Consider the following 15,636-nt stretch of genomic DNA (forward strand, 5'->3'; position numbering starts at 1 on the left):
CACCAAAACGAACAGGTCAGACTGTGCTTGTTCCCCTGCAGCTCGTACTCCACATCTGCAGACAGAAAACAGGACGCTGCAGTGTAACGTGGAAGCAGCGCTGCAGTTTGGAGGATTCGCTGAGCCTCCGGCTGCGAACTCGAGCTGCTGAACATTAAGTGTGGGAGTTTACGCTCCGTGAACTCAATCACTCTCTTATTGAACAGCAGCCGCACAGTAACCGTCGTCTTGTCACAACAGCCTAAACGATCGCTGCTGTTTCTCATTTCTGATTAACTGCGCCTGATCGGTTGGTGTTAGATCAATAAACACATCAGGTTCATTAAAGTGTTGGATGACCTGCCGTCAGCCGCCTTAAAGATGCGGGACGACATCGCCGAAATCTGTCCAATCGGCGAGCTCCCTGCCGGCCCCATGTGACCTCTTGTTTTTGGTAATCCGGGGGGGGGAAGCGGAGTTAAAAGGGAAACGGAGGGTTTGTTTTTCTCTGTTCAAACGAGCTGAGCTGCAGCTGTGACGGCGATCCGGCTGACCTCACCCACGTGTCACACACCTGTCAGGCCACCTGTACACCGACTCTCGTGTATCTGATACAAACAGGGGATTAATACCGTGTAATATTTGCAGACGTGAGAAGTATTAAAACGTTGATTGGTTAATAATCCTGGGAGGAGGAGGAGGAGGAGAAGAAGGAGGAGGATGAGGAGGAGAAAGAGAAATCAGAAAGGTCGTGTTGCAGCTCTCGTACCTCCGTCATGTTTTGTATTCGAGCCGCTCTAATAATAAAACTGTGCCTGATGTTTTATTGATAACACGGTGGAGCCTGCTGGCTTCACCGAGGCAGATTTCACTCCATCAGCTCGTCTTTCTCTGCTGGCACACGCCTGTCGTGACTCATCACTCTGCTGTCTGAGCATTGGGAGGTGAAGAGTTCAGCTCACCTGGCGCACCTGTGCTCGCGTTCGGCTGCGCTAACGGGAGAGTTCCGGATGTGGAGAGCGAGCTCGCCGCCTCGTTGGAGGCTTTTAGTTTCAGTGGGTTTTAAAAGGTGTAAATGGAGGAAAGCAAAGAGGACGTTTGATCTGTATGTGGATCAGATTCCTGCATCTATAGCACATCCCTGTCTCAAGATCAGTAGCCCCGAATCTAGATCATATTTCTGTATCTCGATCAACATCCCCGCATCTAGATCTATATCTCCATATCTAGATCAATACATCTAGATTGTATGCCCGTATTTCCTGATGAAACGTATCTCTGTATGTAGATGACACCCTTGAATCCAGCTCCTCATATCTAGACTGTATGATTCATCCTTGTTATCTGGATTCCATCTTTGTATCTGGATCCTTTTATCAGGCTCCAGATATCTACACAGTTTTATCTGGACCACATTTATTTGCATATCGAGATCCTTCCATCTAGATACTTATGGAAAGCTGATCCATGTATGCAAACGGCAGTCTGTAATCTGAATCCTTGTATTTAGGTCATTTTATCAAGATGCATCTTGGCCAAACCATTGAATCTTTGCATTTAGATTGCCGTAGCATCTGGTTCTTTTGACCTACTTCTCTAAATTTATATCGTTGTATCTGGATAATATTCTTGTATATACACAGTTTTATCTGGACCATATGTATTTTCACATCTTGTGTCTAAACACTATTTCTTTTCCTGGTATGTAGATTACATAATTTACTCTGGTATCTTTCTATTTAGGTCATTGTAGATCTTATCCTTGTATCTTTATCTCTGAATCTAGATACTCGTGTTTCCTGTCCTTCGCACGTCGACCTTATGCTTGGATGAAGGGTGTGCTAGCTGGCCATAGCTTCTCAGAAAGCTAACATAGGGATAGACATGCCAGCTGTTTGTGCCGAGCATAGCGCTGGCTAGCAGTTTCCCCCTGCTGCCAGTGTTTGTGCTAAGCTAAGCTAATCTAAACCGTCTCCGCAGTGGTGAGACAGAGGTGAGGAGGGTTTATCTGACCTGTTTGCAGTGTTTTGAATATTTGCGAGAGCTAATCCGGTGTCTGGGTGCAGTACAGCTGCAGCATAAGTACTGCACGTCGAAGTGACGTCAGGCCGAAGGTTCAGGGAGGTTAAATGGCTCACGGCTTGTTCACACAGCAGAAAAATCTCCGTGGGCTTAACATCTGCAGCTGCTAAGTGCTCTCTGCTGTCACGGGGAATATACAGAGTGTGTGTTGAAGCAGACGGCTGGCGGTGTGTCGTGTCTTCGCTGATGGATTTTAAATAGTCTTGTGTGTCTGGTTGTTGACGGCCTCGGGTTTGATTGCCAGCTGACCTGCGACCTCAGGTTAACATGTAGCTCCGTTACTCTGGCCGCCTTTGCGCAGTCAGCAAGTAGTATGACATGTTAGCAGTTCGCGAGCAGCTTCAAAGTGTTTTAATGCGGCTGAACTCATCACATAGTTACTTTACGTCTTTAGACGACTAAAAAGTCAAATGGTTAATCAACATTTTGACTTGCGGTCATTTGCGAGCTGCGGAACTGCGAATAAAAATCATTGTTTTATGTTCAGGACATCATTAGAGAAAATATAGATGAATCCAGGTGATTGACAGCAGCTCTAAAATCAACTGCGCTGACAAAACACCTGCAACCATCTAAAAGATCTGCAGTTTATTAATACAATAAAACACCAAAAATGTCAGAGAAGTGACTAAACTTTACTATAAATGTGTTAAATTAAAACACTGAATGGAAATGCTGTACGACTTATTGATTTTGGATCTTCTATTTAACCAGTTTCATTGAGATCAAGATCATTAAAGCAGCATTAAAAAGATTCAGCACAAATACAATACGTAGAGGAATATTGATCGACACATAAATCCTGCACAGGTGTGTAAATATTAAACATTTAAGATACAAGGATTCCAATCACAGACTGATGCTCTACCGCTGCGGGACCTCTGAAACTAACATGAGGCAGACTGACTCGTGTGAACGACAGCTCTGATATGGAGCGTATCTCCGTGTGGAGTCACACTCGCGGCTGTGTTTTCATAATGAAGAGGGGGAAGGTGTGAATTCGCCCGCAAGCTTTGGGACGGCGTCACCTTTTCTCCGACGGAAACAGGAGATTCATCAGTGTGTTAAATTCCCATCTTCCAGCTGCAGTGACTTGTGATCCATCACCTGCTGGATGATGCGGATGGGCGGGCGGGCGGGGGGGGGGGATGGGGGATGGGATGCGATGCAGCAAAATATGCAGACTGTTCTGGCAGATTTTTAACATCGATGTACCAGCGTGCCTTTTTATTTATTTACATTCTGGTGTTTACAACATAAACGATTCATATCTGTCCTTATTCTTTATTCTCTTTTTCCTCTTTTTTAGTCACTATGAGACCACATTGTTTTACAATCAGATATGTTTTAACGAAAAAAATAGCAAGAGTACCATAGACTGTATATAAAAGGCAACGTGGCTTTCCACGTCTGAAAAGCGAGGCCATTGCAGGAGCGCCCTTAACTTGCAATACCACCGAGGGCCACTAGGGGTCGTCTTCAAAAAGACTCCATAGACTCTTATTCAACTCCTCTCATGAAAAGTCAGTACATTTTGTCACGATGGTGTCATTTGCTAAAGTCACTCCTCCTTATTAGTTTTCTGGCAGCTCGTCTGGAAAAAATAGAAAATTAGGCAAACTCAAAACTCAAAAAGTGTTATGTTTCGGGGAGGGGCGTGCCTGTTTGATTGACAGGCCTGGGATGGGCGGGGCATAGGTTCCCAGTCAGATTGAGTGGGATCCACTGCTTGCTCCTCCCCTAGCTCATCCAAATATGGTCACGTCTGGCTCCAAAATTGCAACAATGGCGAAACCCCAAAAAATGGCGAAGTCGAGGCTTCAGACTGGCTGTTCAAACACCAACGGGTGACGTCACTGTCGGTTGCCGCTTGGTTACGTACGTGAATTAAGACGTGACGTCTTCCAGCGTTCAGTGAGAGAGGAGAGATTTGTCGCTCTGCTCTGCTGCAGAAGTTAACATCAAAATACTGAACTCTTCGAACGGAGAAATACGAACGTAATCTGAGAAACAATCAAATTTAACGAAGATCTAGTTTGACTTTTATTCTGTTTTTTTGTTTTTTTTTTAGAGGAAACAAGCAAAACTCGATTTTCATTATCTTCGTGTGTCGTCGCTGGAGAGCCGAGTGATGTAATCACCAATAACATCGTCAGGCTCTGGATTTATTTTTTTGTTTTTTGTAATTTGCCGACATGTTCACATTCAAAATGATTACAGTCAGTCTGACTTCATGCATGTTTGTCTCTGCTAAAAACAACATAAAATTTTTCAGGGATGTATCTCCTTGGAAACGGACATTTAACAGTAATTTATTGGCTGACCTGAGGAAGGCTCCGAGATATGAAAGTACTCGGACGGTAATCTAAAATTCTGCGTCCGCTGCGTGTGACTGAGTGAACATGAGCGGATGATTAAATGAACCTGTCGATCTGCCTGTTGTAGGGGAAAGGGGAAAGGGTCGTTGCCATGGTGCTGAAGGAGCTTCCTGGTAAAAAGGCGTCCTCTGAAGGAAACCCCCTCCTCACCGTGACAACAAAGGTTGGCATCTCGACCACGCTTGTTTTGTTGTCTCGCACTGCTCAGAAATTCCTTTTTATTTTTTTTTTTTATTTTTTTTTTTCATTTTTATTTTTGTCAGCTTGAAGCTTCGAACCTTCAGCTTCATGTTTCAAACTTAAATCAGCTAATGAATAAACTCTACGGAGGAATTATCCACCGAGTCAAGAAATTAGTTGTTTTAAAAAAAAAAATGTCATCCTGTCAATAATGAAATCATTTTAATGATCACCGTTTTATTGCTGCACCAAAGTCCAATAAATCAATCACCGTGATCATTGAATTCAACCCCCAACCGTTTTACTACAGCAGAGAAAAGTTTGGAAGCATATTTTGAGCTTATTTGTGTATTTATACAGACGCTGAGCTAAGAAATGAAACTGAATGAGTCAGTAAACGGACCTGAATTTATGCTACGTAACTTCACATCCAGATTTATTCCCATCTCTTCCATCTTGTCCTGTATTCACTGAGTTGTGTCTGTTTTTGTTTCTATTGTTTAGTTATAATTACTTGTGTTGTATTCATCACCAAATTCACTTTTGTATTATCATTTCATTTGTTCAGTCTTTTACTTTGAAATTGAAACCCAATTCATCCAGAACCTCATAGTTCTTCTCTATGGAAGGGACGGACAGGACTCAGAGGCCCAACTGGAGGGAGGATAGGGTCCAGTTTGAGGCCGAGGTTCTCCCAGTCTGTGACCTTGGTTCTCCCAGTCGGAGGCCTTGGTTCTCCCAGTCGGAGACCTTGGTTCTCCCAGTCTGTGACCATGGTTCTCCCAGTCTGAGGCTGTGGTTCGGAGGAGCTCTGACTCCTTCTTGTTGACAGGAGGTGGTTCAACATGTGATCCAAATCCTCCTGGACTCCGTCCTCTGGAGGTTTCTGGACTCGTCCCGCTGATAAAACAGCCAGAACACAACAGAGATTATTTATCTTGTCAGAGAACTCCTCTGGTCCTCCAGGAGCAGCTGTAAACTCGGCTGACTCCAGATAAAAAGTGGGAGACGGAGGAACAGATGGCTGATTTCGAAGCTGTCTGAAGCCTCAAGGGAGGCCGTGGAGAACATTTCTTTCCCCCGAGGCAACACACTGTTGTCGGTTCTCTTGGGGTTACTGAAAGGCATTCTGGGAACACAAAATACAGCCATCACTTCGCTGTCTGAGACCTGATTTAACCTGATCACAGAGCAGTGTGTGTGCCCTCCTAATCCTAATCCACACAGCCGTGTACGCCACATGTCAACTGGAATATGCCTGTTTTAATCCTGTCAAAGAGCACAACAGCACCGCTGTTCGCTAAAACCTCCCGGGCTGCGATCAGCTGTCAGTGAGGAGGACAGGCAGCGGTCACCTCGCAGGAAGTGATCCTTTCAAAGTAAAAGACTCAATAATGGATATGAGAATATGAAACCGAATCTGGTGATAAATACGACACAAACAATTATTGTTAAATAAGACAGAAAAATAGACATAAATTAAACAAGGGAGAAATCTGGGGATAAACCTGGATGAGAAGTTGTGTAGAAAAACATGAATTCAGGACTGTTTCCTGACTCATTCAGTTGAATTTCTTTTACCACTGTTAACTTGCTTACTACAAACTCCACGACATTTAAAAGTAAACTAACTATCCTGACAGAAAAGTGACGCTGCTTCATACGTTGCTCTGTCATTTTTGTGCCATTTGTCGTGTAACGTGGACGGAAACCAATCTTTAAGTCGCTTACATTTGTAATATTCGTGTTCAAATATATTGACGTCGCGGAAAAGCCGCTTAATTCCTGAAGCATAAAGAAAAACACAAAACACCTGCTGTCGCCCCAAATGTATTTGCGTTGCAGCTCCGGAAACAGTATTTATTTTCTTTTGAATAAGATGCACGCAGGTACATACTTCTGAAATTCTTTTCCATCGGTCGGATATACAAAACGCGTCATTTGCCGAACTATGCGAAGATGATTACGAAACAGAAAACGTAATTCTGCAATAGAAGCGTCGTTTCAATTTTATGAACCTTTTAACGTCGTGTATCATGCTGCACTGGTAAAGCTTTAGAAATACAAACTGAAGGAGACAGTCTGGCTTCAAACAGAGCAACCAATACCTTAAAACAGAAATGATTATGAATTAGTAGTTAACATAAGAATGATGATTTTAAAAAAAAATTAAGCTTATTACTGAGTTTTCTTTCAGGATATGTGAATTAATTGTAAAAAAAACCCACTTCCAGTGTGTAAAGACTTTGACAGTGGAGCTTCAATAAAACTCAGTAGTAACTCGGATAATTAAGTATCAAAGTTTCTGTACCTGTCAGTCAAACTTCAGCTCCGTCCAGGCAGTTTGTTGTTGTTTTTACGGTTTAAAATTTCACCAAATTTGTACCAGATGTGAAAATTTTTCTCAGTTTCACACTTTAAAAAGAAACATGTACTCCCAGTGATTTTTATTGGAGGATGAGTTGAATAACTGGTGGAGATGTTTGGACACCAGAACTTCCTCAGTGTTGTGTGAATATCGTGGTCGTTGTAGCAGCAGTCCTTCCTGGTCGCAGCGTCAAAAGCAGGTTTTCGGAGCAGCAGTTTGTTTGAACGAAACTCCCTTCAGGCTGTTCGTCAGACCTCTTCCTGTTTCAGCAGCGGCACTTCAGAGGAATTAAACATTTAAAGAGATTGTAACGGTGAAATCAGCAGCTGCTGTGAGCATGAATGGATTTCATCATTTAAATTTGTATCCTCGGCTGCCGTCTGAAAAGACTCCACGCAACCACCGAACGATTCTTCGGGTCTTAAAAGATACATGAAATGTCCCAAATCTGCTGCGGGTTTGATCCTCATTTAGAAAACATTTCATTATGTTCCGGACCCGTCGTCACGCCATCCTTTTATAATGCGACATGCATGTTTTCTTCTCTTTTTGCAGCTTCCATTAAAATGCAGCACAGAGTCTATAAAAAGTCTTCACCCTCCTCATCAGGGTTTGTTTTTTAACTGTCCAACTGAAGTGAGCGAAGAAGATTGGATTGAGATTCTGGACGTATTTATCAAACATCTCCTTTAATAAAGGTCCAAAATTACTACTTGACTTCTGGGAATCATTTTTATTTTTATGTTTTTCTTCACTATGGAAATAATCTGCAGTCCATTGGATGACCAGGAGCTGCTGACAGCTGTTTGGAGACATGTTAATGGGATTTATGCTTACAGTGGAATCCACTGCAACATTACAGATCCAGACTGCAATTTAGGATTCCTTTCATTATAGATTAATCCTAATTTACATTTTTGTATTAATTAAATGTAATACATTTTCCAGTTAACCACTTAGGATATAAAATGTAACAAGACAGTTAAAGAGTCCAGTCCAATATCCCTGCAGTCGAGGTGACATGCTCAGATGTCTCCATTGTTTTGACCTATAAACTGTATTTAAAAGTAACGCGGAAGTGCCTTAAACTGCAATACCACCGAAGGCCACTGGGGGTCGGCTCCAAGAAGCCACCGGCTACATCGACCTCCATTCAATTTCTCTCATAAAATACAAAGTCAAGACATTTTTTCCACAAGTCGTTTCGGTGTCGTTAGCTAAACTCACTCCTTTTTATTCGTTTTCTGGCGGCTCATCTGAAAAATAATCCCATCATTAATTCAATATTAGGCTTCAAAAATGTGTATGTTTGGGGGCGTCTGTTTGATTGACAGGCCTGTGGTGCAGTCAGGTTTCCGCTATAGGTGCATAGTGTCCTCCGGTTCCCAATCAGATCGAGTCAGATCCACCTCTAGCTCCTCCCGCAAATTATCCAAATATGGTCACTTTTGGCCTCCAACATAACAAAATGGGCGACGGCCAAAATCCAAACTCGAAGCTTCAGAACGGCAGTTTACAAACCGATAGGTGACATCACCGCTAACCGCTGTTTTTGTTTACAAATTCCTGAAACAATGGATTATGAAATGAATGCAGATCATTTTTTTGTCGATTAATAACTTCCTTTTAAAGAAAACTTTTCAGAAGTCGTCGAAACGTCCAACGAGGTGAACTTTCATCCGTGTCGATGTCACTCGGTAAAACAGAGAAGCCCACTGAGAGGAGTGAAGACCTTTATGTTTTCTGCATTGTAGCATTTTAGTTAACAGTCGTCATCATCATCATCTTCCTCCTCCACACTGATAGAGTCCGTGTGTCACATTCTGCTCTTCGGTCTAACGGGTGTTTGTGTCTCCAGCTGGTCGGGGAGCAGCAGGAGAGTCGGCCCCTGCTGAGTCCCTCCATCGACGACTTCCTGTCGGAGAGCCGCAGCGACGCCGCCTCCACCTCCGCCCGACCGCTCACTTCCAACACAGCAGGTAGACTCCCGCTAATTATCATCTCATCACCCCCCTCTGTCACCGCCCCCTCCCACCCCCCCACCCCCCTCCACCGCTCAGCAGGGATCTTTCTGCTGCTCATCGGCACCTTCATCCTCCTCCTCCTCCTCCTCCTCATGCTGCTCCCCCTCGGTCCTCTAAAGGTGACGAGGCGTAAACCAATCGGGCCGGCAGATGTTTTTTTTTTGTTTTTTTTATACGAGGGTGGATCAAAAAGTACGGAGACCCCTGTTGCACGTGAAGCGAACGCGGCACCACGATGTACTCGGAGAAGCTGTAACCTTCGACGAGGAAGCGTTCCAAGTTAACAAACATCAGCGGCCGAGTTCCACATCGTTTATGTGACCGCCGTCACACCGTTCGCTTGGCATTCGGGTTTCAATAAGGGCAGAACGTCACCATCCAAGACCTGAAGAAAAGGCGCGTCAGGTCAGGAGCAACCAGGTGGATTTTCTTTGACATTCGCAGGGTTGTGCACCAAAGAATTCGCCCTCCACAGTCACACCGTCAACACCGAGTTCTGCTGGGAACCTTCTGAGGCGTCTTGAAGGGGAAAACATTCAGGGTAAACCTCAAAAACGTAAAAAATCTAACACAAAATTGCGTTTTCTGCTCAAGTTTCAGGTCCACAGTGAAATCCCAAATGTTCACGCAACAGTGGTCAATAAATACGTGTGCTGATGTCGATCAAGAGACGTAACTTGTAATATTTACTCATGTAAAGTTATTCTTTCTCCGTGTGCATCACTGTGCTGGAACAGAAGGTCTTTGATTGCACCTCGTACATTAGAAACAAGGTAAAAAAATATGATTGATTATTTGACACGGTTCAAGTGAAGTTAAAAGTTTTGGCTCAAGTGGTTCAGTCCACACGTCCCCTCAAAGCAGCAGATATATCAGAGGAGGTTTATAATCCCTCCGGCCCAGTTCTGGATCTGCTTCTTAAAAGCGTCTCATTTTACTGCTGATCAACAGAATCTTTTCTCTTTTTTTTTTTTTCATATCTGCTCCGTCGGTCATTTGAGAGATTTTAGCATCGCGTTTCGCTCGTGATCAAAGTGTCCGATCCCTCCTGAACGCTGTTTATCAAACAACTTTTGCAGTTGAAAAAAAAAAAATGTCCTTAAATAAATCAAAGAGCAGCTGTTTCATCTGTAAATGTTCAAACTGCACAGTCATTTTGTTTTTGATGTCACCTGCTGAAACTTTTCCATCACGTCTCATCTCATTTGTTCCAGCACATGAAAAACAAACGAACAATCTTTTCACAAACACAATATACATCATCATATACCTTCAGATTTCCTCTGTATGTCATCTCTTCGTATACGATCCACTTTTTAACAAAGTTTTGAAATGAAAATGCATTCGTGTGGATGCAGTCTTGAATTGAAATATGAGGACGCGGCTGTAAGACAGATTTTAGCTGTGATTATTACTGATGAAGAGGAAGAGAAGGAGGAGGTGAAACATTTCTCACAAACACTACAGGCTGGATTAAAACCAGGCAAGTGCCCTTAAAGTAATCAGTTCTACGGATAGAGATCAGATGGAGCTTCATTTTCAACATACTGGACTCGAACGTTACGGAGAGGAAATCGGAGGTGAACACGGCGGCACGGTGGTGCAGTGGTTAGCACTGTCACCTCACAGCAAAAAGGTTCCGGGTTCGAATCGGTCCTGGGCCTTTCTGTGCGGAGTTTGCATGTTCTCCCTGTGCTTGCGTGGGTTCTCTCCGGGTTCTCCGGCTTCCTCCCATCATCCAAAAACATGCACCTCAGGTCAGGTTACCTGGCGCCGCGCTAGTGGCAGCCTGCTGCAGCAGCTCCCCCCTGAGAGCCCCTCTGCTGTAGTGAAGAAATTTCCCCTCGGGGATTAATAAAGTGTATAAAATCCAAATTAAAGTCTTAAGTTTGGTTAAACTCCAGTTTAAACTCACCTGTAGCCCTCCTCGTCCTCCTTCTTCTCCCCTCTCTCTGGCTTTTTAACTTCCCGTCTCCTCCTCCGTTTCACTGTTTTCTCCCAAACCTCCTCGGTTCTCCTTCCCGTCCTCCTCTAACTTTCCGTCCTTGGCCGTCATCCTTCCTCCTCTCGCGTTCCATCTGTCACCTCCGACTCAGCAGGTACACCAGCCATTAATTAACACCTCTGACCTCCTCTGTCCTCCTGTCGGCTCCGTCCTCCTCCTCACATTCATTACCTGCATTTAAACCAACGGGGCCGTTCTGATCCTTGTTTCTGTATTTACATAAATGAGAAAAACTGTCCACACGTCAGGAAGTGCAAGGGAGACGGAAACTGGAGCCCGCGGCTGAAATTTCACCTGCTCAGGGGTCGCGAACTGGATCAAACTGTGAGATTAAAGACGCTTAAAGGTCACTGTGAACGACAGCGGTTCTAGGCCAAGTGTCACGTCAAACACGGTGACCAGTTATTGTGTTGTTGTTGTTTGTTTTGGTGAGTAACTGTTTTAGTTTTCTTTAAGTTCAGATACAAGACAAAACAAAAAGGACATAGTTATTTGTGTTATTGATCACAGAGCTCTGATATAAATATCAGGCCCGACTGATGACGCAATGGAGCAAAAATATCTGCAATAGGAATCCGTTGTGAAAGTCCAGTGTAAAACTTCGATACAGTAATTCAATTCAGTTAGATTTATACAGCACCACATCACAACGCAGGTTATTTCAAGGCACTTAACACATTTAAGTCCTTACAGCAGAAAACATTATACAGAGAAACCCAACAATTCAACAATTCCCACGTAAGCTAGGAGGGAGAAAAAAAAAACTTTCGATAGAGTGAAGGAAAAAATTCCCTTTGAACAAGAAGAAACTTCCAACAGAACCAGAGGTGGGCGGAGCCATCTGCCTCGACCAGTTGGGGTTGAGGGGAGAGCAGGGAGAGAAAAGAACAGCATAGAGATCCGGCTCAACACTACAGAACCAAATGTTTCAACATTCATCAAATTCCTTATTAAATAATGGACCTTTTGCCAAATGCAGCGTTGTGCATGTGCAGCTGTTCACTGCATCAAAAAAAAAGGCTGTTCCAGTAACAAAAATGTGGAGCCAGATAAATTACTAACTATACTACAGCAGGTATCGAAACCTAATAAAACAAACCAGATAAAAAAAAAAATCCTGGACAGTCAGGCGTGTCGGTGTTCCTGAGAGTTGTTGAGGATACAGAATGAAAGAGAAGTGCTGCGTGTTCAAGAGTCGGAGTCGTCTGCCCGACTTCTGCCGCCTGAGCACTTTTTTTTCCGGGGTGACCGGCGTCCCTGGAGACCCCCCGAGAGCGCTGACCGGACACACAGCCTGGTGCGGACGTCCTGAAGGCTGAGAGGGTGAAGCTGCGGTGATTTCTGCTCCTGCACAGAGCAGCTTTCACTCCAGGCAGCGGTGCGACCCGCTGAGGATGTGAGGAAGGTCTCCAGGATGCTGGCGCAGTTTGAAGGTCTCCAGGATGCTGGCGCAGTTTGAAGTTCCTGAGCTGCCAGGCTTCACTGATTACTCTGTGTGTGTGTGTGTGTGTGTGTGTGTGTGTGTAACACTTAGAGTCCTTGTCATGTTGAAGCTGCTCCCCCTCCGAACGGGGCCCAGCTGATACTGAGGGAGGTGCAGTCCCTTTGTCGGCCCCCGACACATTAATCAATAATCTGTTAATTGTTCAAAATTGTACGACACAAAATGTTTGCTCCTTTTAATAACGGTGTTGACTGACCCACTAAATCATAGATAGATGGATGGATGGATGGATATGTCAGTTAATGGGTTGGTTGGTTGGTTAATTGATTTGTTGGTTATTTCAGTGGTTGGTTGGTTGGGTAGTCAGCTAATGGGTTGGTCAGTTAGTTGGATAGTTTGGTGGTTCATTAGTCAGGTAGTCAATAAATTGATTGGTTAGATAGTCAATTAGGTGGTCGGTTGGTTGGTTGCTTGGTCGGGTTGTTGGTCGGTTGGTCGGTCGGTTGGTTGGTTCAGTATGAAACTGAGTGCAAACACTGTTATTGAATGATTGTTTGTAAATCTGTTATTCAGACTGACGTAATCCCAAAATCGAAGCCATCTTTTCTCAAATGGAGGAGAAATCTGGATTTTGGGGTTTAAAAAAAATCAAATTTATAGTTCAGGTTCAGTTTATCGTGGATTGCTTGTCTGCCACAGACACACTGAACCGTAACCTATTGGACTGAATGCTGAGTTGTTGTTGTTGTTGTTGTTGTTGTGAGATGTTGACTGTCCGTCCTGTCGTCCTGCAGTTCTGTCCACAGCTCTCGACCTGGTGGACCTCAGCGAGCCGGGGGAGAGCAGCGGGGGCAGCACTGCTGGCAGCAATGGGAGCGTCAGCAACAAGGACCGGAGGAGGAGTCCTCTGAGGAGGAAGGGCAGCTCGAAGAGTCCTCGACGCCGAGTGAGACCCGATGAGACGGAGCTGATCCAGGTGGAGGTGGAGCGCCTGCCCGCCAGTCCCAGAACACCCGAGAGGATCTCACTGGACTCGGGTAACTCAGACGAAACCAGGACACGGGGAACAGCCAACAACAAATAATTAACATATTCATTTTCATTACATTACTGTCAACAGAGGAGCATCTCTCCCAGGATGTGTGCTGCTTCTTAATGAGTCGGCAGAAAACTGAAAAAAACATCAAACCTAAAATCTTCTGTATCAAACTGTGTTCAAGTCCTCAGATTAGATGCTATTTTACTTAGCAAAGGTCTCTATATACACTAATGTATTGATCACTTTGACAAAGTTTAAGTGTATTTTTAGATTTGGATTTAATCATATGACTCTGTGTGTCTCTGGTGGCGAAAACATGAGTTAATATCAAACTTCGATCCATCAGGTGAAGTCAGTCACGACTCTGGCAGGATCACGTTGGAGAAAACGGCTTTATCATTACTTTATTTTTACAGCACTTTTCATGCAAGTTAGTGCAGTTTAAAGTGCTGAAAAGATGATTGACGGACAGGTGTAGACTCAAAAAAAAAGAAAGAAAATGTACAGGAAAAAAATAATGAAAACAATATTTAAAAATTTGAAACACCATTTGATATCAGATTTTATATAACTGATAAAACTTAGATATGTAAGCCAAAATAACAGTAAGCTTTGTAATATGCAGTGAAAGAGAAAAATACAAGAAAATGCAGCTGTAAAAAGACAAGTAAGCTCTTTATTTAGTTCGAAAAATAATACAGAATCTGTAATGTGAAAGAAACTGTTGGAATTTATAACCTGTTATGTTCATTGTGAGAAGCTGAAAATTGTTTTTTTCAGAGCATCAAGTTAAATTAGCTCAGGTTTAGTTTTTAGAAACTTCATATCGGGCTTACAGCTCCGCTACAGCTGCTTTCCAGCTGATTAAACTTTTAGTGTGATATTTGTTTTTATCGTTCACGCCAACAAAATCAGTCACTTCAAGTAAAAACAGCGTGTTTGATGTCTCAGTGCTGCCATCAAAATAAAAGCTACGTTACAGATATAAAAAAAAGTCTATAAATACTTTGTCCGGGTCGTCGTCGTGGTGTTCGGTCATCGGAAACAACCTGGAGAAACAGCCTCGTTGTGTTTTTAGCCGCCTCTCGTCGCTCATTTCGTTAAAAGCTTTGAACTCAGTGAGTCGTGAGTAAAAAAAACAAAAAAAACAGTGGAAGTGCACTTTAATCTGAGCTTTTACTGTGATGAGGATTCAACTTCCTGTTGCACCTGCGTCGTCCTTTTACGCTCCCATTCAGGCAGCTGGAGTCTCACAGGTTATCTCTTTAAAAAAAATAAAAAATAAAAAAAATAAACGTGTCATCATGAAAACAAGACAGAGTCCTTTTGGTTTTTGTTCAGTTATACATAAAATAGACACGAATCCTTCTTTCATGAATCTTCCTTTTCTTTCGAATCAGTATTAATAAAACCGACAGGTTGGAAACAAGTGAGACAAAGTTATCGGAGAGTCATCTGACCCAAACTGCTTCGGCTTCCACCGCCGTATTTTATTTGAATTTCATTTTAATGTCCAGTTTTATATTTGATAACGTCTCTGTTTTTCCTGATCTGCTCCGGTTTGCTGTTGAGCTCCGTTCTGATTTTTTTTTTGAAGACACCTGAAACTGTCAGAAGAAGAAAGAGTTGTTAGATCTGAAGTGTCCCGTGTTGTCCTGTTGCAGTCAGTCTGTCGTCTCCTCTGGACAAATGGGACGAGGTGAACCTGGAGTCGGAGGACGCAGGACGCAGGAAGAGATATGAGAAGAGGTGCACCTCCCATCACTCGTCCAGTGAACTGCTGTGGTAACTTCTTCTTCTGCTTTCTCTGAGCTGCAGTCGGACAGATTCCCCGCCGAGCAGATAAATAAACAAACTTCTAATTTAACCAAAATTAAAGTCCCTGTTCTACAAATGTAGCTCAAAGAAACGCTCACAAATGTGCGAAAGCTAAATAGCAAAGTTTTTCTTATTAGCGTATCAGTGATGTGGAGTTTGCTTTTTCAATTTTCTTTTAAATGTGATGTTTTCAAGAAGTCATGCTGACAGTAATTTTTTTTTTATCCCAGATGAGAAAAGTTTCTGAGCTGTAGTGAGTCTCACAGATGATTCAGATAAAGTGAGGACGACGCAGAAACGATCAGGATTAGAAAAATAC

The 15,636-nt window shown here is 43.3% G+C and overlaps 1 protein-coding gene across 3 annotated transcripts in view; it reads left to right on the forward strand.

The window, feature by feature from the left end:
• Positions 1-15,636, forward strand: part of pex5lb (peroxisomal biogenesis factor 5-like b) — a 34,560-nt gene that overhangs the window by 8,292 nt on the left and 10,632 nt on the right. Inside the window, exons 2-5 of one of the 3 annotated variants that reach the window (XM_069142284.1) lie at positions 4,507-4,602; positions 8,846-8,966; positions 13,255-13,497; positions 15,164-15,284. In XM_069142284.1, the coding sequence (XP_068998385.1) occupies positions 4,507-4,602; positions 8,846-8,966; positions 13,255-13,497; positions 15,164-15,284 (581 nt within the window). The remainder of the gene's footprint in view (positions 1-4,506; positions 4,603-8,845; positions 8,967-13,254; positions 13,498-15,163; positions 15,285-15,636) is intronic. The other 2 variants (XM_069142285.1, XM_069142286.1) reach the window with 2 other exon arrangements.

The sequence above is a fragment of the Embiotoca jacksoni genome, unplaced genomic scaffold (assembly GCF_022577435.1).
Source record: "Embiotoca jacksoni isolate LCO1_2020_lvr unplaced genomic scaffold, fEmbJac1.0.p SCAF_99, whole genome shotgun sequence".
Lineage (NCBI taxonomy): Eukaryota > Metazoa > Chordata > Actinopteri > Embiotocidae > Embiotoca > Embiotoca jacksoni.